This window comes from Puma concolor, chromosome F2 (genome assembly GCF_028749965.1).
Source record: "Puma concolor isolate L17-30 chromosome F2, mPumCon1.1.hap2, whole genome shotgun sequence".
NCBI lineage: Eukaryota > Metazoa > Chordata > Mammalia > Carnivora > Felidae > Puma > Puma concolor.
The window spans coordinates 593231-618564 of NC_141684.1; the positions used below are offsets into that span (position 1 = coordinate 593231).

At 64.4% G+C, this 25334-nt stretch overlaps 2 protein-coding genes across 7 annotated transcripts; one reads left to right on the forward strand and one right to left on the reverse strand.

The window, feature by feature from the left end:
* Positions 1-171: 171 nt before the first annotated feature.
* BOP1 (BOP1 ribosomal biogenesis factor) lies at positions 172-25311 on the forward strand. 4 transcript variants are annotated; one of them, XM_086696085.1, is made up of 16 exons: positions 172-316; positions 1420-1620; positions 11614-11694; positions 22267-22421; positions 22499-22616; positions 22695-22796; positions 22874-23086; positions 23172-23333; positions 23433-23513; positions 23584-23653; positions 23736-23868; positions 23972-24152; positions 24246-24534; positions 24616-24700; positions 24781-24888; positions 24972-25311. In XM_086696085.1, exons 1-16 carry the CDS (start codon positions 221-223, stop codon positions 25123-25125), a joined length of 2229 nt encoding a protein of 742 aa, XP_086552211.1. In that variant the 5' UTR covers positions 172-220; the 3' UTR covers positions 25126-25311. The 4 variants fall into 4 exon arrangements, with proteins under 4 accessions (XP_086552211.1, XP_086552212.1, XP_086552214.1 ...); XM_086696086.1 differs by lacking the exon at positions 1420-1620 and having other exon boundaries at positions 174-316; XM_086696088.1 differs by lacking the exons at positions 172-316; positions 1420-1620; positions 11614-11694 and adding an exon at positions 19951-20083 and having other exon boundaries at positions 24972-25125.
* Positions 18793-21821, reverse strand: SCX (scleraxis bHLH transcription factor). Of its 3 annotated transcripts, none has more exons than XM_086696095.1 (3): positions 20056-21821; positions 19231-19283; positions 18793-19111 (listed from the first exon to the last, which is right to left on the reverse strand). In XM_086696095.1, the coding sequence occupies exons 1-3, from the start codon at positions 20626-20628 to the stop codon at positions 18838-18840; spliced, it is 900 nt and encodes a 299-aa protein (XP_086552221.1). In that variant the 5' UTR covers positions 20629-21821; the 3' UTR covers positions 18793-18837. The 3 variants fall into 3 exon arrangements, 2 of the variants coding, with proteins under 2 accessions (XP_086552221.1, XP_086552222.1); XR_015247079.1 differs by having other exon boundaries at positions 19016-19111; positions 19231-19336; XM_086696096.1 differs by lacking the exon at positions 19231-19283 and having other exon boundaries at positions 18934-19111.
* Positions 25312-25334: the final 23 nt, after the last annotated feature.

Consider the following 25334-nt stretch of genomic DNA (forward strand, 5'->3'; position numbering starts at 1 on the left):
CGCCCGCCCGCGTCACCCCGGCGCGCGCACGCCGGCCCCGCCCCAGGCCCGCGCGTTCCTGCCGCCGCGCGCCTGCGCCCGCTGGCCCCGCCCCGCCCCACCAATCGGCCCGGGCGGGGCGGGACCGGTCGCGCCCCCTGACCCCGCAGGCCCCGCCCCCAGTCCCCACGCTGCCGGCGCTGCCGGAAGTGGCGGCGCGGGTCCGGACTAGCCGGGTAGCATGGCGGGTGCTCGGGGCGCGGGGCGTGCGGAGGCCACGGGGACGCGGCCTGGGAAGCGGCCGTCGGAGCCCGAGCCGGAGTTGGAGCCGGAGGAGGTGACAGCGGGGACGGGGACGGGGCCGGGCGGCGGGGTCGGGCGGCGGGGCCTGTGGCCGCACGTGGTGGCTCTTCCGCACACGGCGAGGCCGCCCGGTGCGCTGCGGGCCCGGGGATGCGAGAAAGAAGGGGCCGTCTGTCCCCTGCTGGAGGTGGCCTCGTGGCGAGCGTCCTTGGCAGCAAGCACCTGCGCAGGGGGTGGCTGGAGTGGGAGGCGGAGTAGAGGCAGCGGGAAGTAGAGGTGGCATCTGTGCAGCAGCCTCTCAGACCCTTTGAATTATGCGTCCTGCCGTTGTGTAAATATCTACACGTCTATACGGCGCTTAATGCGATAGGCGTATTCTGAAGGTAAGAGACGAGATTGAAAGAGCCTGCCTGGAACCCAGGGTTTACTGCATTGGACATGATTTTAAGTGGACTCACGGCCACGCCTGCTGTCCAGCTAACCCCAGGTCGGTTGCGTGATGTCATTACATCTGGGTTGTAGAAAGTGTTAGGAGGCATGTACAGGTCAGCCTTTCTCAACGGACCCCACTTAGCTGTGTCATCAGGCTCCCCCGTCACCTGGTCGGATGCCCTCCTGCCCTACCAGGAGGTAGCTGTGGGCACCAGACTTGGTTGCTTCCACCACCTGGTCCGTACTTCGAGGAGCTGTTTGCGTTTGCGGTATTTGTTTGTTGTCATCACTGTGCACCTGAGTAAATGCCAGAGGTAGACGGTGCGGTGAGCTGTAGCAGGGTCGTGTCCATGGTGACTAGGTCGCGTACCGTGGGGTAACTTTTATGTGTCCAAGAAGGTGAGGGAGTTGCAAACTGTTAAGAAATAGTGAGTCCGCGACTCTGTGCTTAAGTGCTTCCTCAAGGTGTACGATTTCCTGTCGTTCAACCTTTTCTGGTAAAGGCAGTGACCAGGTCACAAACTGTATGCCGTGTCCTGCAGAGTTAGGGATGAGATGCTGTCTGGTGAGCAGAGCTCTGCTGAAGAAGCCTGAGGGCTGTGGCCTTGGAGGCTGGCCACACAGAGCCAGCGGTCGGCAAGCAGGGTGCCTGGTGGGCGGAGGGTGGGTTGGACACCTGGCTGTCACCAACACTGCTTCTTGCAGACTGCCCTCGTCTCTGCGTCGGCTGCCAGCCTCTGGGATGGCAGTGATTCTGGCCTGTCTGAGAGCGAGGAGAGCGTGTTCTCAGGCCTGCAGGATTCCGGCAGCGACAGTAGTGAGGATGACCCAGCCGAGGGAGAGGATGGGGCCAGCGGTGATGACAGCCACAGCAGGATGGAGGAGACCTCTGGGCAGCAGGTGCAGGTGGGTGAGTGAGGAGCCTCCTGGTGGGCCCTTCTGGCATGAAGGTGGCCAGGAAAGAAAGCGACCCCCAGGCCTCGGGCTCTCAGCGTCCTCACTGCTGTTTTCGAGCTTCCTGGTTGGAGCTGGAGCGCTCTGAGTCGGGTGCTGTTTTTCACAGTTATGCGCTCTGTTCTCAGGAACTCGAAAAGTCCACCTCCCTGGGCCTCCCCCTCAGATGATTCTGATGTCACCTTTCCATAGGACTCAGCTCTCTCTGCTAGACTCAGTAGTAGCCTGGGTTTCCCAGGGGCAAAGCCTGAGGTGGGGATTCATGCGCAGGAGACTGTCTGGCGGGGAGCTCCCAGGACACACATGAGGGAGCCGGCCCGACAGGAGCGCCATTCCACTCGAGCCCGGCCCCAGAGAGCCTTGCTGGTTGACGCTTCGGCATCGTGCCCACCCCTGTGGTGATGGGGAAGGGGTACTTCGGCTCTTGTCTCAAGCGAGAAAAATGAGAGAAAAGCTTAAACTAAAATATGACATTAGCTGTTTGGAGTGTTTTCGTTACTGGTTTTAAAAGTTTATTTATTTTGAGAGAGAGACTATCACAAGTGGGCTCCCTGCTGTCAGCACTGAGCCCCAGGTGGGGCTCGAACTCACGACCCTGAGATCAGGACCTGAGCCGAAATCAAGAGTCAGACACTCAACGGACAGCCACCCTGGCGCCCCTGGAATGTTGTAGAAAGTAGTTTATAACTATATTTCCAGTGGGTCTGGTGTTCTGGAAGTTACGACTTTGAATCATACAGAAGTCCACCCCCATAATAGAAACCAAAAAGCCGTGCTTGTTCTGTTTCCTAGGAAGAAAAGATTTAAAGTCACATTTCAACCTTCCACTCACTCAAGCCTTAGTTGTAATGCTGGTGTGCAGGGAGAGATGTGTTTACTGTACTGACCATGGTTTGTAGGGTGATGGCCAACTATTTTTCCCTCTTTTTAACTTTATAAAATTATAAAATAGGGGCGCCTGGGTGGCTCCGTCCGTTAAGCATCTGACTTTTGCTTGGGTCATGATCTCATGGTTTGTGAGTTCAAGCCCCGTTTGGGGCTCTGTGCTGACAGCGTGGAGCCTGCCCCAGATCCCCTGTCCCCTCTCTCCCTGCCCCTCCCCTGTTTGAGCATTGTGCGTGTCCTCTCTCAAAGATATATAAACATTTAAAAACATTACAAAATACACTTTCTTGACAAAAATTAAATGTTTTCTCAGCACTGTTCGGTACAGAGTGGGAGTTCTCATTCCATGCCTTTGCTGTGGTTCGTGACCACAGCTAACAGTTTCATCACCTTCCCGTGTCTTTTCTCCCCCTTTTAAAATTAAGGGTCCACACACTGACATATTTATTTAATTTAATTAATTAACGTATTTTTTAAGTAGGTTACACACCCAACGTGGGGCTTGAACTCATGACCCTGAGATCAAGTCACATGTTCTACAGATAGAGCCAGCTAGGTGCCCCAATTTTTTTTTTGAAAGAAAATTTTTTAAAGTGTATTTTTACTTGAGGGAGGGAGGGAAAGAGAGAGAGAGAGAGAGGGAGCCCATGCGCATGCAAGTTGGGGAGGGGCAGAGAGAGAAGGAAAGAGGACCCAAATTAGGCTCCGTGCTTACAGCACAGAGCCTGACGCAGGGCTCGAACTCAACTGTGAGATCATCAACTAAGCTGAAGTCAGATGATTAACCGACGGAGCCACCCGGGCGTCCCCCCGTTTTTTTTTTTTTTTTTTACAAAGGGTTTTTTGTCTTTGTTTATGAACAGAATTTTAAAAGTAATTTTTAAAAGTTAACTAACTTTTGGGGCACTTGGCTGACTCAGTCAATAGAGAGCACACAGTCTTGATCTAGGTCCTGAGTTCAAGCCCTGTGTTGGGTGTGGAGCCTACTTAAAAAAAATTAAGTAACTTTTTTAATAAACGTTTCTTTCTTTTTTTTTTTTTAACCTTTATTAATTTTTGAGAGAGAATGTGAGCAGGGGTTGGCGGGGGCAGAGAGAGGGAGACACCGAATCTGAAGCAGGCTCCGGGCTCTGAGCTGTCAGCACAGAGCCCGACGTGGGGCTCGAACCCATGAAAGCGAGTTGATGACCTGAAGTCAGGTCAGACAAATGAAGTCAGACACTCAAATGACTGAACTGCCCGGGCGCCCCTTTAATGGAAATTTTTTTTTAAGTTCTCTAAATGAGGTAACAGTGCAGGTACCTCAAGAGGATGTCCAGGGGGTCTGATGGAAGGGGCGCATTCCGCGTGTGCCCACGCTCCGTCCCTTCTGAGCTGCTGGGCACGTGCTTGTCCACATGGGTCCTTCTCAGGTTTCTGTGCCAACGTGGCCGGGTGTTCCCTGCAGGGCCGCCTTCTCGGTCTGCTTGCTGGGCCATCCAGCAGGGACTGAGGCCACAGTCCCCTCGTCTCTGGTCCCCAGGAGAGACCAGATGCCTTCCCTCGTCAGAAGGTGGGGCGCAGCCCTCCGTCCGGGGGAGCTGGCTCTGCGGCAGCCTGGCCTGCCCCCCACTTGAAGCCGGGACCGGGGCCCCTCCGGTGTGTGCCATGTGGGGACGGCTTCAGGACTTCACCCTCCTCGTCTCCTGCCTGGGAGGTGTCCCTCCTTCCTGCTCACGCCCAGGCCGTAAGGCCATCCCTGTCTCTTGTGGGCAGTCCCGGACACGAGACCCACGAGCCATGAGCGGTTCTGAGTCCCACACACACCCTGGATGGCCACCTCAGGGTCCTGCCCTGCCCTGTGCCAGTCAGCGTTCACATCTCTGGCTTTTTTATGCTTTCATTGAGGGGTACAGGTGGCCTGTATTGGAGCACTTCCTGTTCTAATCACAGTTGTCAGGCTCAGGTTTGAACTCCTCGAGGCAGAGAGAGGGGATTGAGGTGTGGGGGGAGTGTTCTCTCGCTTAGTGGAAATCTCCCTGTCTCTCCTTTTTTCCACCTGTTCCTCAAGCCTTTCACACCCATCCACCTGGTTGAGCTGGTTCCCCCTCCGCGTTTTCTGCCCACACCCCCTCTTTGGATGGCCTGAGCCCCGTCTGCAGCACGTAGCCTCGTAGCCAGAAACTGAGCCAGCAGCCAGTCACCGCTTCCCGTGTGTTCCTATCTGCCCGAACGTGGCCGTATGGGGCGTCCAGAGTGGCCCCATGACAGCCCCGGTCAGGCCTGCACTCCACCGTCTGAAGCCCTATCATGGGGGGGTTCCCCTGGGTCAAGGTCCCCTCAGGGTTTCACCTGCTGTAGCTAGGGGCCTGCTACCTGTCACACCATGGAGGCTTTTGTCAAGATGTCAACCTGTCTTGACAAGGTGTTCCTGCCACCCGCACGGGCCATCAACCCAAGACCCACTTCCGTTGAGCAGCTTCTAGAATCGGTGTCCCTACCACTGTCAGCTCTATGGGCCCCTGCCAGCAGTGACACCAGCTTCTGCTCGTGTCTTTGCCGGGTGTCCCAGCTTTTTAACAGGAAGCCCCAGCGTTCTCTGGCTTCTGGCCGTGGCCGCCTCTGTGGTCTTGCAAACAGTGGCTGTAGGTGAGCTGCTTGTCAGGTCGAAGTGGCGTTTTCCCAGGGACCCACTCCAGCTTGTACGACCAAGCAAAATGTTCTTCCGCTCTTCCTCCTGCTCCGGTGCCTCCTTCCTGGGGCTTGGTTCTTACTAGGTGCTGATGGCCACTGTGCCGTGAGGCTTTGCAGTAACTTCTCTCCCTGCTGCGTGCTCCCGTCTGTGACTTGGCTCCTGTCGCCGTTTCTTCCACTTCCTGTACACAAGCTGTCTCCAGGCTCCCCCCACTTCCAAGGAAGCAGGTGGCCACACTGCTTCACGTGCCTGAAGAGCATCCTGCCTCATTGTCAGGCTGCGTTCTAACGTCACATCAAGGACACCCATCCTGGGGCAGAGGCCAGCAGGAAATAGGTGCTAATTGTGGGTACGGTCCTCTGGGCTTTTCCGACTGTCTCTGATGCCCCCTGGCCCAGACACACTGATCAAGTGACGCAGGCTGCCGAGTACCTGTGCAGGCGGGGGCTGCCTTATTTGCCTAATGGTTCTGGGAGGTATGGGGCTGATAGGTCATTGTCCGGGGACCCTGCCCCATAAGTCTGTCCACGGGTTCCACGTGTGGCTGCCACAGGCCATCCCGGGCAGGCCACGAACATCCTGCTGGGACCCTCCACACGTGATCGTGGATGGCCAGGTGGTCACAGGCATGTTCTCTGGAGACTGCCCTGAGTGCCCACCTTCCTTTCCCACGGGCAGAGATGGGGTTACGTGGCCCAGGTGCTCAGGGTCACCCACTTCGGTGTTTGGCTGCCCTGGGTGCCACCATCGGCAAGCTCCTCCTCCACTTCCTCCTGGGGGTTTGGTGGCCGTGCAGATGTGTCCACTACTTTGTTAGGGTTGCGTGGAATATGTGACGTGCACGGTAGGGACACAGCAGAGCGCTCGCTCGGGAGTTCCTGAGGGTCGTTCCTCCCGCCCTGCCCTGCCTTCTGCTCCTGCACGAGGGTGAGGACTGAGGGTGAGAGACCCTGGGTCTCTCCAGGGTGTTCTTCGCACATCCAGGCGCCCGTTTGTGTCGTGTGTGATGGCTTCCTAACCGCCGTCTTCTGCCCTGCTCTTCTCTGTCTCAGGACCACCCTCGCGCGCGGTGCCTGCAGCGTGCACGGGCCGCCGGTGGGTGGGCACTTGTGACCTTGTGCTGTCCCGGTGGTCTTGCGATGCTCCCCTCATTTGCTTGCACGTGCAAGCAGGTTTTCGGATACGTTCCGGGAAGCATCTCTGGGTCAAAGGCCGATGCGTTTTTAGCGGAAGGAAAGTGTGCTATTTGAACTCGCCACACCCCCCGAGGCACCTGTTTCCCATCCCGCCGAGACAGTGCGTGGTGAAACCTCAGTATTTTCTTACTCTAATACGTGGAAAGTGGCCTCGTGTTGCACTGTGATTTTTTTCTTAAGTTGGGAACGAGGCATCTTTTCCTGTGTTTCTGGGAGCATGGTTCCGGCTGTGTGCCCCCCAAGACACAGTTTCCATCACTGTCCTATTTCTCGAAGGTCAGGCTCTGCAGGCCCCACTTCTGTTCCCCTTCATGTGGGTCAGGGAGTGCCATGTGGACCCCTGGCGTTGGGGGCCTTGCATCCCCTCCCCAAGCCCCGCCCTCTGCTCCCCACGGGCTCCAGCTCAAGGCCCAGGTGGGGCCCAGCCCCTGCCCCTCACTCTGTGCATGGCCCGTCTGCAAGCCTGCCCCAGCCGGACAGTCCTCGGCACACGCGTCACTGAAGGAGGCTGTAGAGGGGCCCCGTGCTGCGTGTTCCCTGTGTGCCGGGTGTCACCTCTGCCCCACCCCCCCGCCCAGCCTCTCCCTGGCTCTCGGCCGCCTGCCTGCATCCCTCCTGTGTCCACTCTCAGGCATGGGGAGCTTCCTCAGGCTCCCCCTGTCCCCAGCACGCCGACCCCTGCCCTCCCTGTTCCCAGATCCCTAGCTTCCTGCTTGGCAGGCAGGAGCGTGCTCCCTTGCCGGCGTCCTCCCAGCAGCTCTCTGCGGTCCCCTGGGAAAGGTGAGGTCTTCGTGCTTCTTCTGGACTACTTGTGTCGAGTGGATTTGTGTATTGAGAGTCGTCTTACCCTTTTGTGCTTGTTTAGGACCCATTTTTCCTCCTTGTTGTGTTTACTCGGGTCCTCATTTACGTGGGGTTTTCCTACTTTGTTGTCTTTCGTTCAGAAGTTCCCATTGTTGGCTCATTAGTCTGCTCACCGCATTCAAGAATGTGACCGTACAAGTGATCGTGCCCGTGAGTAGTGTTCTGTAGGTATTTCAGGAAGAGTTCTGCCTGTTGTGTGCTGCAGACCTGCGGGCAGAAGGGGCCCGCCTGGGTCTTGGCACCGGTGGAGCTGTGGCTTGTGGGAGGCAGCTGGGGGCACATCCGATGACTGTCACCAGCTAGTTAATGGAGCGCCTACCATAGGAGCGAGGATGCGGCCTCGTGGGGGAGGGGAGGCAGTGGTTCCTCCACCTGCCCTGCTACCTCCAGGCATGACACATTTGTGGCACTCTCATTTCTGGGGATCAGAGTTCAGGCAGGGTGAGGTGCTGTCGTGTCCGGGTGACATCGTCAGTGGGATTGGGGGGGGGTCCCACAGCCTCCCTCAGCCGTGTCCCTCCAGGGTTCTGGTATGTTCTGTCTAGCAGGACCATCAGTCATCACACCCCTTGTTTGGGGGGCTCAGGTGAGGGTCCTGAGGAAGAAATCTGGGGCCTCTCCACTCGTGTCCAGGCTGGGGCAGCCTGCATGATGGGCGCTCACTGGGCAAGTCTGCCTGCCCGTCTGGGACGTCCCCACTGTCGGGGCTCTGAGGACAGGCTGTCTGTTATATGGGGCAGATGTGCAGGAGCTTCATGGTCTGGATCCAGAATTCATGCATCGTCAGTCGGGGCTGCTCTCCTCGGACAGGTGAGCCGGCCACAAGCCCACTCAGATTTGGGGAGGGGGCACGTAGACTGCCCCTTGATGGGAGGAAAGTCAAAGATTTACAGCTGTGGTTTGGAACAGCTACAGCGTCCACCCCCGCCATCCCTCTCGGACCCTTACCTCGTGGCCGTGTTGGCCGTGGCCTCGGCCCGAGGGTCTCGTGTGAATCAGGTCTAGGTGCCGGCAGGTCCTCGGCCTCCTCCCCTGCGGCCACGTGCAGCAGTGGCTTCGAGTCTCACTCAGTTTTTCTGTTGTAAATGGGGAAGCGGGTCGCCCTGCGAGGTCAGCGGTCTCTGGTGTCCTGATGTTGGCCAGGCAAGGGCAACCATCTCCTTGTGCTGGGCCGGGTCCTGCTCCGGGGCATGACCCTGGCCCCGAGTCTCCCTCCTTTTTCTCTGAGAAATGAGGGGTGTTCTCATCTCATGTTCTCTCTGGCCTTGGCAGGCCCCGGTGGTGCATGTTCTCTAACACGTGTACCTCCTCGGCGTCAGTCCGTGCTCCTGGTCAGACTGGCATGTGCGTGGACGGGCGTGTGCACGGAGCTCTTCGACCCCGGCCCTTTCCTGAGCTGGGCCCTGAGGAGGCTCCGCAGCAGCGAGGGCCAGTCCGGAGGGTCTGCGGATCGGGTTCTTGGAGGCTCCTTTGTGCACGGGGTCTTTGCTCCTCCCCTGGGTCGCTGAGAACATGTGTTACCAGTAGCGCTCTGGATGTGACCCCTGCTCCGAGGTGTCAGGGACACTCCCGAGCCCGGCACACCTCCTGTGGACCTTCAGGGTGTGGTGGCTGCTGTTTCCTTTCTTCTGAGTCTCTTGACAGCACCCTCTTGTGAGCAGTCCTGCCCGGGACCCCGCAGGGAGGGCCGTGCAGGGAGCAAAGTTTCAGCTTGGCTGACCTAGTCTGAGCCAGCACAGCCCGCGTTGGGAGGTCGGGGAGCCTGTGTTGTCACACGCGTGCTTGGCGGTGGCAGTGGGGTGTGGCCGGGCTGGGTCTGTTGCAGCGGCAATGAGATGCCATTTAGGCTGTCAGAACCCCTTCGGGGCCCCTGCCTCGGTCGTTACGGTGTGTTACAGTCTTGGGGGTGGGTAGAGAAGCAGGAGCGAGTTCCCCTGAGGACCAGGTCCAGAGGCCGCCCAGGATTCGGGGACACGGCCTGACCCGGGCTCCCAGTGCTGTCTGCCCCGTGGCCCTTCACCCAGGGGTGCCCGCTGCTCGTTCCGCTCCGAGGTGGTCCCGGCCTGCTGCCCGGCTGTCGACACGGCCTCCCTCTCCCTAGTGCTCGGCGTGCCCTTGCGTGCCTCTGGCCCTGCCTGGACACTGGCCCCCGGACTGCCTGCCTGCTGCTGGCCTCTTTGCTGATGCCCCACAGTTCCTCGCGCCACTGTACATGGGTCTGCCCTTCGCTCCTGCTGTGCCCTGGTCGGGGGGGCACTCGTCGACAGAAGGCTGCCTCTCTCTGTGTCCACCAATGTGTCCAATGTGGGCACATTGAGGGGGCAGTGCCACGCAGGGCTGAGCCTGTCTTGAGGTGGGTGCTCGTGTCCTGCAGACGGTGTGGGTCTGGGCAGACCCCGACCTCCTGGATTCTGCGCCTGAGGACCACCGCCTCCGACGGTGGCAGGGCTGCGCCGAGTGAGAGACAGGAGGCAAGGATGGTGGGGCCCCCGTTCTTGGGTTCGCGTCCTTTGTGTTTCACGTTCCTTTTAAGTTGTCTTTTAAAATTTTCCTTTTCCTGAATGCCCGGCAAAGGGTCTCCAGGCTGTGAAGGGGTCGCTCCCGGAGCCGCCCCTGGATCCTGGAGCTGGGCTGCGCCCGCGCCTCTACTGCCCCCTGGTGGCCACCGTGCTGCCTGCAGCACCACTTCTGGAGAGAGACCAAGGAGGGCTGGGGGTCCAGCTCTTTTGTGTGGGAACTTGCTGCCCGCTGCTGGGGTGCCCCTCCTTGCCGGGTCCGGCCTGTCTCTGGCTCCCTGTGCCTGCACGCTTGCCCGGGGCGCTGGCCACACCCAGCACAGGACGATGTGGGGTGCGCTGGAGGACAAGGGGACCCCATGACCATGGCCTGAGGCGCAGGTGATGTAGGGCTCTGCAGGGTTCAGTGCTGCTGGAGAGCGTCAGCAGGCCTGGTGCTGTGGGCGGCCGTGGAGCCTGGCCGGGGCCGCCACCGTGGACCTGCTGGCCGTGGCCTGGCATTGGGGGCACTTGCTGAGGAGGCCTGGTGCCCGGCCCTGAGCCTGGGGCAGGTGTGCCCCCGGGCCGCTGCTGCAGGCGGAGCTCCCTTCGGGCAAGGATGGGAGGAGAGCTCTGGGCCCTCCTTGCCCCCCACCCACGGCCCGCACCCATCAGGCGGTGCTGACCCACTTTTAGCGGGCACGGCTCCCACAGCGCGTGCAGCACGGGGAGCGGGGTGGGGGAGACATGGAAACCGAATCCCGCCTTGTTCCTGGCCTGGAGAAAAACTTAGTCTCCCACCCTCCTTATACTGAGGGAAAAAACAGGCGAGAGGAAGAGCCGCCTCGCAGGCCCTTGGCTCTTGCCCGGTCAGGGGGAGCGGGGCTCTGGCGGGGGTGCCGCGCTCAGGGGCTCCTGCTCCAGAGTACTTTACTGCGCCCAGGAGTGAGAGGTAGGGCTGTTTTCCCCATCAGTCCTGGTTCCGGTACACCCGATCCCCCCACCCCGTGAGGGAAGGATCTGTTTTCCAGGTTAGGGTGTGAACGTTCAGTGGCGCCCACTCACTGACCTGGTGGACCGGGGTCAGCCTGGGGCCGTGGACACGTGGGTGGGGTGGGTGCCAGAGGGCTGTGTCCCCCGCAGCGTTCTGCAGGTTAGGGGGCGCCTCTCTCTCAGCTGCTGCAGACCGGAGGCCGCCTTGGGAGGAGGGTCTTGCCCTAGGAGTGAGCCGGCTGTGGCCTCGTGACCACCAGCAGCAGGTGCCACAGGCCTGCCTCCAGAGCGGCTGGCCTGGGTGTGGGTAACCCCCCTGCCCTGCCCTTACTTGCTGCCCCCGAGTGGCCTCTCCCACCTTGCCCCTGGACCCTGGGCTCTCCTGAACCTGGCAGGGCCGGGTAGGGGCTGTCGGGCCAGGAGCCCTGCAGCCGGTTTTTTCGTTAACTGGTGCGGGGGTGGCCAGGCCCTCAGCTGGTGGCTTTGTTGCTGACTGTTCCTTTTCCAGTCTGGCACCAGGTGTCAGCCCTTCCCTGGGGTCCTTCCTTGGAGGAACTTGAATGTAGTGACGGGGCTGGCCCTTGACAGGACCCCAGGTGAGGCCCACGAGGCCTGCTTAGACCTGGGGTGACCCTGATCTTGTCTTGAGGCCCAGGGCCGGGTTGGAACTGCCTAGAGATTGGGGGCGGCGGGAACCTCGGCCTCAGCATCAGCAAGAGGGATAGTTTGTTCCCGAGCCTCCAGTCCCAAGGAGGGGCCAAGGGACTTCGGGCCTGGGCTCTGTCCGAGGTCAGAGGGCATCGCATCCTGACATAACAATTGTCCCTTCTCTCTACAGGCTGGCATCCCTTCCCCAAGGACAGAGGCGGCGAGAGCGAAGGGCTACGAAGAGTACGCGGAAGACAGCTCTGATGAGGAGGTGCGGGCTGGGCTTGCCTCCTCCCCAGGGGGGCTGTGCTGTGCTGGGTACAGAGGAGTCAGGCCACAGTGAGGGGCCCCAGTCGTGGTTTGGGAGAGCGATTTTGGGGTCAGGACACCTGTCTGCAGGAGGGTGAGTGTGTGTGGGATCACTAGGAAAGGAGGGAGGGTGGATGTGATGCGGTGGACCCCCAGGGGTGTCTGTGGGGCGGCCCCTGATGCTGGGGTCCCCCGTGCGCTCTGCGGAGGCTGTGCTTGTGCTCTCGGTGGGCACGGAGAGGTTGGGGCAGGGGTGGCTTCTGTCGCACCAGCTGGCCTGTGCTGGGCCTCAGGGGGTGACGGGTCTGGGTGCTGAGGGCAGGAGGTGGGTGGCCTTTGGGTGTTCCGCCCCCGCTCTCCTCGGTGTCCTCGAGGAGTGGACTGATGTGGCTCCAGTGAATCCGGTCGCTCCTTCACGTCTGTCGTCTGAAGGGACAAGCGTGGCGGTGGGCAAGTGGTGCCCAGTCTGGCGTCCGGAGGCCCTGGTGTGTGGGCCAGAGGCTCAGCTCCCTGGGCCTGCCTGATGTGGGAGGGCTGGAGGCTGAGGAGCTCTGAGCCCGGAGGTGGCCATCTCCTCCTGCCTGTCCCCTCCCACGTGTGTCCCAGTCACTGGCAGGGCTGTGGCCCCGCGCCTCCCGGGGCCCTGGTGGGCGCCCAGGTGTGTGCCTCTTTGGAGCTGCAGGGGGATGGCTTTGGCGCATGGCTTGCAGGGACAGCGGCCCTCCAGAGCTGCCTGTCAGGGGCTGTCCCGGGGCCTGGGGAGGCACGCGCCCCCTCCCCTGTTCGGCCTCCACCCCCACCCTCACGCTCTCTTGGCAGCGGCTGCAGGAGCCTTGGCTGCCCGCCCGATCTGGCCTCTGTGCGTTTAGAGAACAGAGACAAAACAAAATAAATTGGTTTCCTGGCCGGAGCAGCGGGCGCGCACGGTGAGGGGGGGCCAGCGCAGTGCGGCTCCCTGCCTGTCTCCCCCCTCCCAGGGGCTCTGGCTGTCGGCAGCCACATCCTGTCGGCTACTTTTTTATATTTGGTATTTTGAGAAATCGATGATGGTTGTAAATGGAGTGCAGAGGCGGGGGAGGGGCCTCGGCCTGCCCACAGGGAGGCGCTCCTCCCGGCCCGGCCTGCGGGGGCCGCTTCCTCTGGCAATGACTATCCCATATGTGTGAGTGACAGGAGGGGGCCCGATGCCCGCCTTCCTGAGCTCTGCCAGCACAGCCGGCCTGCGGCTCGAGGGGGCGGCAGAGCCCAGCCTTCAGGAGCCGCGCCAGGCCCGGCGGACGCTTCCCTGAGCAGCACGTGTGCCCGGGGTGCTCCGGGTCCTTCCGTGCTGACTTTGTGGGTGTCTCTGCCATCCTGGCAAAGCGGGGTGGGCTTCAGGGAACAGGCCTGGGGGCCAGGCGGCGAGGGGTCCCGTCGGGCACCTGAACAGACCCGGCGCAGAGCATAGGGCTCGGGGGCCGCCGTCCGGGCACATTCCTGGTGTCAGAGCTACACCTTCTCCCTGCAGCGTGCTTAGAGGTGGTCGGCACCAGGTGGACCCCACTCGGGCTCTGGCCGGCGGCAGAGGTGTCCTCACGGGTTTCGTGCTCCTGGGAGAGAGAATCTTCTTGGATGCTGCTGTGCGGTGGCCACACCTGGAGTCCCTTCCCCTGGGCCCTGCCCCGCCCCGCCCCACCCCTGGGTCTGGATCTGAGGCCTGAGCCGGTGTGTGCTGGGGCTTCTGGACCCTCTGACTGCTGGCCTCGGCTTTGGGGAGCCCCCCACCCCAGATGCTGACTGATGAGTGGCAGTCTACCCTCGTGGGATGGTCTGAGTCCTGTTTCCGTACGTTTGCCCTCCTCAGTCCCCCAGACTCACATCCCAAGCCACGTTGGGGCCCAAGTCCCCTGGACGTGCCGCTGGGTCTGGCGGGGGGCCTGGAGTGGGGGGAGTCCGGAGCAGCCGCGGGCTGTGTCCACCCCACCCCCACACGTCCACCTCACTCCTCTCCCACGGCACCGCACCTCACAGACGTGATCTCATCCAGCCGCCGGACCCGGGGGAGGTGGGGCGGGGTGGGGGGAGGGGGCCGGCGGCCTTCGCGGCATCGGGGCCCCTCTTTGTTCCGAGCAGCTGGGAGAAACTGAGGCCGGCGAGAGGTGAGAGGTGAGGGGTGGCTGTTGAACTCTGGCCAGGGAGACCGGGAGGCATCCACCTCATCCCAGTCCCTGAGCCCCAGGGCCTGACCCCCTCCTGTCCACCGTGGGACCCTCCTGTGCCCGGAGAGACCTCCGCGGCGGGCGGGGGCCGGGCTGCAGCCCTGGCCGGCTCCGCGGCGCCCTGGCCTCCAAGTAACTTGGGATCCCGCGGGGACGAGCCCAGGCCTGTCTGCATCCAGAGCCCGCGATCCCCTCTGCTCTCTCGCCAAACGGCCGTTAATGGCTTCTCCCAGCTACTGAACCGGCAGCTGCCTCCAGCGCTGGCGGCCTCCCGCTCCTCCCGGGGCCGCCGCCCCGCCCATCCTGGCCGCCCGCGCGCTCCGAGCGCTTGCGTCGCTGCTGGCAGCGGGAGCCTGTCGGCTCAGGTTTCGGGCTGTTTGTGGAGAGCGCCCGGCGCTCAGCCTGCTCGTGTCGGCCTGACACCCCCACAGCCGGCCCGCAAGCGGGGCCGCCGGCCAGGCTCTGGTCTGTCCCTTCCCGCCGGTCTGACCCACGGCCTCGCAGGTGGTGGCCACAGGGTGCACTGGATGTGACGGCTGTGACCGCAGAGTGCCCCTCGGTGCCTCTGCCCGGCTCCGCCTCTGAGCCAGGCCTGCGGTGCCCGGTCGGAGGCACGCCCTCCTCTCCCCAGTGCTGCCCCCCCCCCCCCCCCCCCCCCCGCCCCCGTGCTGCCTCCTTCCTTAGGAGAGAGGATTCCCTCCCGGGGGTGGGGGCGGGGGCAGTGAGGAGCGTGCAGTGGCTGAAGTAGCTGTCCCTTAAGAGGGATGTGGTACGTGTCCAGGGATAGCCCCGGGTCTCTCAGTGCGGGGCCCGTGTGGCCGCTGGCAGGTGAAGGGGGGGCTGATTCAGAGCCACGGCACGTGGGTGGTGGAGGCCCCGGCCTGTTGCTCGTGCCCACTTGGAGCCAGTTTCCTTGGCAGCAGGAACCCAGCGGGGCAGGTGGGTGGGAGAGTGCCTGGAGGGACCCGAGGGTTTGCCCTGGGGCTGGAGGTGTGGCTGCTGGCTTGTGGAGGGAAAGGTGGTGGGGGGGGGGAGGGTAGTGACTGCAGAGGGGGCTGGGGACAGGGGCCACAGGTAGGGGCTAGCTGTGTGCAGGCAGTGCTTGGGGCTGAGGTGAGTCCTCCGGGTAAGATTCTGGAGCTCGCTGGAGATGGGATGGGGGCAGGTGTGGAGCTCTGGGGACCAACCTGAAGCAGCAGCAGCTCTTTGAACAGTGGGTCTTGGAATGGGGTCTCCACCACTCAGCCGGGGGCCCCGAGCCTGGGCCCACACGCAGCACTCCAGAGGGGTTTCTGGGAGCGCCTGCCTGCAGGTAGTCAAGAGTCGAGGGCCCCAGGTGGGACTGCTCACTGCACCTTGATCAGCCCCAGGAGAGGGTCAGGTGGGTGGGGGTCTGGGGTAGCCGAAGACCTGGGAGCTGGGGCAGCTTCGGCACCCTCTGCCCACCGCGTGGACCCCGTGGGGGCCAGGCAGTGGGCTGGAGGCCTCTGTGCTAGCACGTGATGGCTCCGGCGGGCCTGGCCGGCAGCACTTTCGAGAGGGACGGGCAGATGGGGGTGATGGTGTCTGGGGTCGGCTTCTGCGGAGGTGCCTTGCTACCTGGGTTAGCAAATGTGAGTGGCGGTCTGATGGAGGGGGTTTGGGAAGGTGGCTCCGAGCTCCCTGCTGGGGTCTCCTCACCTGGCTTTGGCCTTTGGGGCGGGAAGAGGCCAAGTAGGACCTGGCTTTCTTCCCTTTGGCCCGTGAACCAGGACTCATCCTGCTGGAACCTTCGATGGGTTCCGAGGCAGCAGGTGAGCCTGGGGCACACAGCCCGGCCTCCTCTGCCCGGTGTTCTGACAGAGATTAAACACCATGGAGGAGCGAGGAGAGGCCGAGGCTCAGGAAGGCTGAGTGGTGCTCAGAGACAGGCGGGAGCTTCGTGCAGGGGGAGCGGAGCGAACACTGCCGGCATTGTAATCGGAGAGGGGCAAGGGAAAAGAGAGAGCCTGAGCGAGGGCGGCTGACCCCACGCTCCCAGGGGACAGGTGGGAGAGGCAGAACGAGGAGAGAGTGAAGGATTCCAGAGGTGGGCCGGCTTCCTCTCTCGCAGACAGACACGGGAGGGAGGTGGGCAGCCGGCCAGCGCCCTACCTGCAGTTCCAATCTGCGGTCCTGACAGCTGCAGCCACTTTGGGGAGGGGGAGGGGAGGGGCTCCTCGAGAGCGGAAAAATCCCAGCCGACACATCAGCCAGTTGTTGCTTGCCGCTTGTGTCCGGTGCAGTCTGGGGGGTGGGGTCCCCCGCTGGCCTCATCCCACAGGCTTGTGCTTGGGGCACAGAGGCCCCCCCAGGAGAGCACGGGGGTGTCTGTGTCCTCAGCCTGTACTCCGAGCTCGGTGCCTGACCTGGAGGGGTTGGTAGGTGCTTGCCCCCGCGGGGTCACATGTGCTTCCTGGCAGCCCACAGGTGCTGAGCAGGGTGGGGGCCGGCTGGCCTGCGGGCTGAGGCCTGGTGATGAATCATGTGGTGCCGCCAGCAGCTCATTCCCCCGGCCGGGGACAGGGAGCTGACAGCCGGGGCCGATCAGAGTGTTTCCAGCCCAGCTTGGCCCACAGAGGCGGCTGCTGGCCCAGGGCGCGGGCTCGGCCCCTCCTTTCCAGCTGTCTCTGGGGCGCGCACGCAGGGAACCCGGGGTCTTTGTCCCTCTCAGTGGACGACGAGGCTGGCCTTCTGGGAGGGAGGCAGGGCCTGCAGCGGGCACAGAGCACCTGCCGCCCCAGCCCAGCCGCCGTAGTAGCTGAGTGGACTCCGGTGGGGCTGCTGGGCTCGGGCTCTGGCTGGCCCGCCACCCGCCCCCCCCCCCGTCTGGTTTGAATTTCTGGAGCAGTGAAGGGTGACGGAGCGCTCCTCCCCCGCCCCTCCGCTCTCTCCTGTTGGCTGGCGGGCCAGGCCCTCGCCACCGCCGCCGCCGCCGCCGCCGCCGCTGCTACCGGTGCAGCTCGGGGAGCGCCGGGCCCACTGCCCAGGCCCGAGTCGGCCAAGCTGCAGCCACTGTTGGAGTCACAGGGCCTGCCGTGGAGAGCTGGGCCTGTGTGCCCTGGGCCCTGACGGGCTGGGTCTCTGGGGACCATCCTTCTGTCTTCTCCCACCCGTTTTCCGGATTCGGAAGACCCCCCGCAGGGTCTTCCTGACACCCCGTCAGCTCTGGGGCTCGGGGTCCCCTCCGTTTGCGCTCTCAGCCTCGTGTGTGGGTGCGGCACTGCGCTGTGGTCGCAAGGTGGGCGCCCGCTCGGGTACTCATCATCTTGGGGGGCTTCATGAGGGGGGTCTGCGGCCCCCATCCAGGCTCGGGTGTGGAGATGTGATTCTAGTAGGGGAGGGGCAGGTGGGCCATGCCCCCTCCCCCCACCCCCACAGAACCGCACCCGGTGCCCAGTGAAGCAGGGGGGTGAGCACAAAGATCCTGGGGTACACCTGCCTCCCTGGACACCTCCCCCAGGTCCCGCCTGGGAGGAGAGGGGATGCCTTTCTCAGCCCCCCCATCTGGACCCCCGTGTCTCCGGCCTGGGTCCTGGCTCCCCAGGCAGGCGGGTGGGGTGGGGGCTTCTGCAGTGACCCGGCTTGCCCTCTCCCTCCTTCCTCTGGCCAGCTGTAGGCTCCTGCAGGATTAAGGAAAGGAAATTTGGGGTTGGGTTTCTCTCCGAATGGAACCTGCCGTGGCGACTTTTTATCCTGTTATATTTCTATCACGTTGGACAGAGCCCCCCTCTAGCCCTTAATGGCTCTGGCTTTGAGAATTTCCTCCAGAATTACTCCACCACTTCCTGCTTTGCAGGTCCCCGGAGCCCCTCTGTGCAGAGGAGGGGGGCAGCTCTGGGCCTGCCCTGTTGGGGTGCCCACGTGGGCCTTAGCACCTGGCCTCTCCCCGGGGCCCGGGGGAGTGTGTCAGTGGGGGCCCCTGAGCCTGTGCTGAGGGCTGGGAGGGCCCAGGGCCGACACCTGGCGCCCTCGGCCATTCCCTACCCGGTCTGGCCGGAAGTCAGGCTGCTGGCCCGCCTGGCCAGCGTGGGGGAGGTGGCTCGTGGAAGGCCGCCCCCTGCCTTTCTTCTGTGCTGTGCCAGCAGAGCTGGAGCCACTAAACCGTAATTGTCACCTGCAGGATTTTAATGGTCAGCCAGCTGTGCACAGCTCGGGGAGGGGGCCTGAAATTGCCCTCCTCACAGGCAGGTGGGGCCTTTGGAGGAGCTCGGCGGAGCAGGGCGGTGGGCGGCCAGGGTTCCTTTCCGTGTGAGCAGCGCTGCAAGTGGCTGCGTGTAGGGCTGGGGGAGCCAGGGCAGCCCCCGCAGGGGTGGGCACCCCGGGGTGCCTGCAGATGGGTGCCATCTGGCCCGCACCCTTAGGCCCGCCGAGGCTCGGAGACCCGCTCCAACGGCAGTGCCCCTCACTCAGCCTCTTGGCTGAGTGTCCACTTCTTGGGTCTCTGTGGCAAAGGGTGAGGCCCCAAGGCTTGGCATGATTGTGCTGCCGGCCCTGGATTCCTCACCCCTGCAGGGGAGGCATGGGCGCCAGGCAGGCCCTGGGAGTGGAGGCCGCCCTGCTTGGTCCCTTGCCGTGGGGGCAGTGGGCTCCCTCTCTCCTTTCCTAGCCTTGCTCTCCCCCACCCGTCTCCTTCAGCCACCAGGCCGGGAGGAGGTACCTCGCTGTGCTCAGGCCTGGGAGGGACGGCCCAGCCCCTGGAAGGTGGACGCCTTCCCTGGGAGCTGGTGCCTCTGGGCCCAGGGAGGATGGGGCATGAAGAGACCGCCCTGAGAGCTGGGAGCGTGGTCTTGGGCTGGGCTCAGGCTGGATTCTGAACCTTCCAGAAAACAGTGCTTCCACGGTTGGACGATATTGTTTTGTTTTTAATTATACAAAGTTTCCAGACTTTATATTATCATATCAAAGACACAAAATACCAGCACGTAGTGACCAGAAGAAAACCCAGGTAGGAAGCCAGCACAGAAGGTTCCAGTGGACCTGGGCCAGCTGGGCCAGTGCAGAGTCCTGCCGCCGCTTGTCCGTCCATTGGCCCCAGAGGAGCCTGAGGCGCCCTCACAGGAGGCCTGTGCCTGAGTCGGGTCCACGGGGGGGCTCTCTGTGGAGAGCCCAGCGGCGTCGCCTCTAACTCCGAATCGTAGTCTTTCTGTCTCGGTCCTTGCTCTGCAGAGGGGAGGGGGTGGTGTCAGGGCCCGGGTGGAGACCCAGTGCCAGCCCGCGCCTGGGCTTCCCCGCTGGGTGCTGTCTCGGGTGGCGGGTGCTGCACCCCCTTCCGCGCTCACCCCGGCGTCCCCGTGCACTTTGGGGAAGAGAGCACGGTGCTGCACAGCCGAAACTGTAAAATTAAGTTTCCCAGATGTTCAGGCCCCAGGAGCTCACGCGTGCCGTCTGGAGAGGAAATGGGGATCGGGAAAAGCCGCGCCGCGTTTTCTCCCTGCTCACCCTGCTTTTCCGGTGCCACCGAGCGCAGCAGCAGCAGCTGTAAATCACAGCCGGCCAGCGCTCCCGCAACGTGCCCCTCTCCCCCAGCCTGTCTGCAGACCCCACAGCCACACAGAGGTCTGAGTGGGCAGCCCCAGGGGCGTGGGCCAGGGCCGGAGGAGAGGCAGCAGGTGCCCGATAAGCCTTAGGCCGGCGCCAGGGGCCGTGGCAGGGCCAACGGATTAGGGGGGTGATGTCCCCTTCCTTCGGGGACAGGGTGGGTGGCCAGAGTCGCTTGAACTCTGGTCTGGTCCCAGCCTCTTACAGTTTTAGTGGCCTCCCTGCTTCGTAGACTGCCGCTTCCCCCCCACCCCCCCCACCTGACCCTGGGTGGCCCTCTTCAGTCCCCGTGGGAACCTGTGGCCCTGGGGGGGGGGAAGGCCCAAGAAGGTCCAGCCCTGCCTGCTCCAGCTGGGCCCTTGCTGTGCTCCTCACTCCCCAGGGTCCCGGGGCACAGTAGGTCACAGGTGCGGCCGGGGGTGGGTGGGGATGGGGGGGCGCTCTGCCTGCCTCTGGCCCCACTCTCTGCCCGACAGGTGTGGGTAGTAGCTAGGGTCCTACGGAAGCAGGGGCCACCACATCCTCCTCGCCTCTCTTCCCATGGATGCCCGGTGGGCGACACTCACCAACTTTCTCTGGTTGCTGAGGCAGAAGGTACAGATCTGTTTGGGCTGGGCGTTCTCGCCGTCGCGGGTGGGGGGTGGTGGGGGCGGCGGCGGGGGGCTGCCGGGGCGCGCAGCGTGGAAGAAGGCAGGCCCCGAGTGGCACGGCTGCCCGTCGCCGCAGGCCTCGCCCACCAGCAGCACATTGCCCAGGTGCGAGATGTAGCTGGAGGCCAGGCGCAGCGTCTCGATCTTGGAGAGCTTGCGGTCGGCCGGCTCCGTGGGGATGAGCGTGCGCAGAGCCGTGAAGGCCGTGTTCACGCTGTTGGTGCGGTCCCGCTCGCGCGCGTTCGCTGTGTGCCGCTGCCGGGGCTCGCGGCCCGGCCGCCCCCCGGGCCCCGGGGCGCCGCCCCCCGCCCGCCTGCCCCCGGCCCGCCTCCGGGTGCCCTGGAGGCCGCAGCGCGCCGCGTGCACGCGGCAGGGCTTCTCGTCGGAGCCCGAGCTCTCGCTGCCACGGTCCTCGTCCTCCGACAGCGGGCTCACCTCGGGGTACAGGTAGCGGCCGGGCGGCGCCGAGCGCAGCATGGCGAAGGACATGGGGCCGGCGGGCGCGCCGTCAGCTCCGCCTTGCGCAGCGCATGCCGCCAGCCGCGCGGCCGCCCGGGGGGCCGGGGAGGCGCGGGTCTCGGTGGCCCGCGGTGGCGGCTGCGGCGCCGCGCGCACGTGTGCGTCCCGGGCTGGAGCTGGGCCGCGGGCCGGGCCTTTATAGTGGCGGCGGCCCCTCCCCCGCGCCGGCCCGCCCTCCTCCCCGCCTCCCAGCCCCCGGAGGCCGCACGGAGCAGGGGCCCTCGTCCCTCTGCCTTCTCGCGCCACGCTGAAGAAGCCTGGAGCATCTCGCTTCCTCTGGGGACGCGGGGAAGCGGGAATCCCCTGATGGGTGGTACCAGGGCTCTGCAGCTCCCTTCCTCTCCCTCAGCTGGGGGGGGTGGGGAGGTGGGCAGGAGTGGGTCACAAGTGGGACCCATGACCCAGGCTGGTCTTCTCCCCTGGCACGATCAAGTTAACTCAGATGCCCTGGCCCTGGTGCCTGGCCACACCCTGTTTGTCTGTCTCTCCCTCCTGTGTACACTTGAGCCTTTTGTGCCAGGCAGAGTGGGGAGTGGGTACAGAGGAGCCCTGAGGGGTGGAGTCGTGTGTGGGGTCACCCGGTGGCACACATTCTGGCGTCAGCTGTACTCTCTGCCCGGGACCCTCCTCTTTCCCAGCTCCTGCCTGTATCCCTGCTCTGGGAACCCCCCCACCCCCACCCCGCCATTCCCGTTTTGCATGCTCCGGGGTGTGTTCAATACAGGGATGGCCGCATGGACTGGAATTGGGCCTGTGTAGAGTGGGAGCCCCCCGCTCCTGTGCAGAGGAGGGACAGGGGCACGGGGGTGTGCCTGGAAGATGGGCTTGCTGGGAGGGGAGTACACAAGTCGGCAGGGCTGGGCTGGGCAGGTGCAGATGGGGAGAGCCCGGGGCGGGGGGGGGGGGGGGGTCCTGTGCCCCTTGCAAGGGGCCTTTGGGCTCCCTGCTGCGCTCAGTCTCATCTGGGCCCCTCCCCCTGTGGCCACTGTTCAGGAAGCGGCCGCCTGGGCAGCAGTCTCCGTGCTGGGCGGAGGGAGGGTGGTGGCTGGCAGGGGCCTCGACCAGGAATGTGTGTCCAGGAATGTGGCTGCTCTGGGATGGGGGGGGGGAGGGGGGGCGGCAGGCAGCACCAGGGAGGGTTGCGGGGGGGGGGGTCCCTGAATGTCTGCAGGGCAGAAGGCAGTGGTTTCTCCCTCCTCTTGGAGCGGGTTGTGGGGTCTTCCCTGAGTCCCTGCCCGTGGCTACCCGTTTTTGCCTAAGGCCCCCACCAGGGGAGGGAGCCCATGGGCGATGAGGTCACCCTTGTCTGTGGCTGCCCAGAGTCCTGGCCAAGGAATCCAGGGGGGAGGCTCTGGGGTTGGCACCACTTCAGTGGAAAATGTGAAGGTACAGCTCCGGCGCCTCTGAGGGCCAGTCAGGGGGGCGGTGGGGGACAGCACTGGCCGCCATGCCACGTCACACCCCAGGGAGAGGGCCTGTGTCAGGGTGCCTGGGGACTGTCCCCCCGGCCTCCTTAGGGACCCACCCTTGCCTGAGACTTGGGGAGCTTGAAGGGAGGGGTGGGCACGGTGGGTGCCCGGTGCCGACGCGCTGGCCTGCTGCCCCCAGGACATCCGGAACACGGTGGGCAATGTGCCCCTGGAGTGGTACGAGGACTTCCCCCACGTGGGCTATGACCTGGACGGCAGGCGCATCTACAAGCCCCTGCGTACCCGTGACGAGCTGGACCAGTTCCTGGACAAAATGGACAACCCTGATTACTGGTGAGCAGGCTCGGGGCAGGGCCTGTGGGGTCAGGGCAGGGGGGCCCGGAGCTTGGCTCTGACAGGTGGCTCCCCAGGCGCACGGTGCAGGACCGGACGACGGGTCACGATGTGCGGCTGACGGACGAGCAGGTGGCTCTGGTGCGGCGGCTGCAGAGCGGCCAGTTTGGGGACGTGAACTTCGACCCGTATGAGGTAGGTGGCGGCAGCTCGCCCTGGGTGTCCGGGGCGGCTGCAGGGCCCCGGCCCACACATCTGTGTCTGTTCCTCCAGCCTGCCGTGGACTTCTTCAGCGGGGACCTGATGGTCCACCCAGTGACCAACCGTCCCGCTGACAAGCGCAGCTTCATCCCGTCCCTGGTGGAGAAGGAGAAGGTGGGTGCAGCGCCGCATCCGGGACTGTGCGCCCCTGCGCCCGCCGTGCCCCGTGCCGACCTGGTCTGCCCTTGCAGGTGTCTCGCATGGTGCACGCCATCAAGATGGGCTGGATCCAGCCTCGCCGGCCCCAGGACCCCACGCCCAGCTTCTATGACCTGTGGGCGCAGGAAGACCCCGACGCCGTGCTGGGCCGGCACAAGATGCACGTGCCCGCTCCGAAGCTGGCCCTACCCGGCCACGCGGAGTCCTACAACCCGCCTCCAGAGTACCTGCTCAGCGAAGACGAGGTGGGCCTCGCGCCACGGGGGGTGGGGGTGGGGGGCACCGGGCCCCGTCCCTGGCCCCGAGCTCCCAGCTCACCCGTCTCCGCAGCGTCTGGCGTGGGAGCAGCAGGAGCCGGGCGAGAGGAGGCTCAACTTCCTGCCACACAGGTTCCCGAGCCTGCGGGCCGTACCCGCGTACGGCCGCTTCATCCAGGAACGGTTCGAGCGCTGCCTTGACCTCTACCTGTGCCCACGGCAGCGCAAGATGAGGGTATGTGGGCGGGGGAGGGGGGGCGGGGAGGGGGGGAAGGTGCGCCCGGGCAGGGGCACAGGACGTGGGGATGGGGTGACTGTTCGCTCTCCCATCCAGGTGAACGTGGACCCAGAAGACCTCATCCCTAAACTGCCGAGGCCGCGGGACCTGCAGCCTTTCCCCACGTGCCAGGCCCTGGTAGGCTGTCGGGCGGGTGGGGGAGGGAGTGCGTGGGTTCGTCCGTCTCCTTACTCCTCCTCCTCTGTAGGTCTACAGGGGCCACAGCGACCTTGTCCGCTGCCTTAGTGTATCCCCGGAGGGCCAGTGGCTGGCTTCAGGTGAGCCTGAGGTGGGGGCACTCCCAGCTCGGGGGGCCGGGTGGGAGGACCAGGTGACGAAGGCCTTGTTCGCTGCGTCCAGGCTCCGACGATGGCTCCGTGCGGCTCTGGGAGGTGGCTACCGCCCGCTGCATGAGGACCGTGCCCGTGGGGGGCGTGGTGAGGAGCATCGCCTGGAACCCTCACCCTACCCTCTGCCTGGTGGCCGTGGCAGTGTAAGTGCGAGGCCCCGGGGGGCGCCGGCGGGGGGGGGGGGGGGGGAGGGGGCGGCGGGCACGGGCCCGAGCCTCAGGGGCTGTGTGTCACTCTGGCCTGCAGAGAGGACTCGGTGTTGCTACTGAATCCGGCCCTGGGGGACCGGCTAGTGGTGGGCGGCACGGACCAGCTGCTGAGCACCTTCGTCCCGCCCCAGGAGCCCGCCGTGCAGCCTGCCAGCTGGCTGGAGGCCTCGGAGGAGGAGCGCCAGAGGGGCCTGCGGCTGCGCGTCTCCCACGGCAAGGTGTGGGGGCTGCGGGGTCAGGATGTGCGGGGCGGGGGGGGGGGGAGCGGTGGTAGCCGGGGGACCCAGCTCAGCCAGCGTCGCTTCCTGCAGCCAGTGACGCAGGTGACGTGGCACGGGCGTGGGGACTACATGGCCGTGGTGCTGGCCACCGCCGGCCACACACAGGTGCTGATCCATCAGCTGAGCCGGCGCCGCAGCCAGAGCCCCTTCCGCCGCAGCCACGGACAGGTGCAGCGGGTGGCCTTCCACCCTGTCCGCCCCTTCCTGCTGGTGGCTTCCCAGCGTGGCGTCCGCCTTTACCACCTGCTGCGCCAGGAGCTCACCAAGAAGCTGAGACCGAACTGCAAATGGGTGTCCAGCCTGGCGGTGCACCCCGCAGGTGAGGGCGTTGTCGGGGGGGGGGGGGGTGTTGGGGGGGAGCGTGCACCCCGCAGGTCCTCACGATCCCATCTGCTCCCAGGGGACAATGTCATCTGTGGCAGCTATGACAGCAAGCTGGTGTGGTTCGACCTGGACCTTTCCAGCGAGCCGTACAGGGTACTGAGGTGAGGCGCCTATGCGGATGTGGGTGCTGGCCTGTCCCTCCCCTGCCCTAGCTTGCCCTCACCCAGCCCCCGCCCTGCAGGCACCACAAGAAGGCCCTGAGGGCTGTGGCCTTCCATGCCCGGTACCCGCTCTTTGCATCTGGCTCCGACGACGGGAGCATCATCGTCTGCCATGGGATGGTTTACAAGTGAGTGCTGGACCTGCCCCCCCCCCCCCCGCCGCCTGGGGGCTGCGCTTCCCTGACCCGAGTCCCTCTCCCCTCCCCCACAGTGATCTGCTGCAGAACCCACTGCTGGTGCCTGTGAAGGTGCTGCGGGGGCACACGCTGACCCGAGACCTGGGCGTTCTGGACGTGGCCTTCCACCCCACCCAGCCGTGGGTCTTCTCCTCCGGGGCTGACGGCACTGTCCGCCTCTTCACCTAGGCCACCCTGTGTCCCCAGGCGCACGTGTGTTCGGGACCCTTAATAGAGGTGTTCGTTCTCCCTGCTGACCAGTGGTGTGACCTTGACTTGGGCTTCCTGACCAGCTCCCACCCCCCCACCCCATAGCTTGGGGCCTTTTTCGCCTGGTGCGCAGGGGCACCCCACTGACCCACCCCACAAGGGCAGGCTACGTCCTGGCACGCCTACGC

Excerpts from the sequence above, each read along its gene's own strand:
- BOP1 (XM_086696085.1), top strand. The coding sequence starts at position 221 with ATGGCGGGTGCTCGGGGCGCGGGGCGTGCGGAGGCCACGGGGACGCGG. Across the intron at positions 22,617-22,694 it reads TGAACTTCGACCCGTATGAG|CCTGCCGTGGACTTCTTCAG; the intron begins GTAGGTGGCGGC and ends CTGTTCCTCCAG. Across the intron at positions 24,535-24,615 it reads CCTGGCGGTGCACCCCGCAG|GGGACAATGTCATCTGTGGC; the intron begins GTGAGGGCGTTG and ends ATCTGCTCCCAG.
- SCX (XM_086696095.1), bottom strand. The coding sequence starts at position 20,628 with ATGTCCTTCGCCATGCTGCGCTCGGCGCCGCCCGGCCGCTACCTGTAC. Across the intron at positions 19,284-20,055 it reads TCAGCAACCAGAGAAAGTTG|TTTCGGCTGTGCAGCACCGT; the intron begins GTGAGTGTCGCC and ends TTAATTTTACAG. Across the intron at positions 19,112-19,230 it reads AAGTGCACGGGGACGCCGGG|AGCAAGGACCGAGACAGAAA; the intron begins GTGAGCGCGGAA and ends TCCCCTCTGCAG.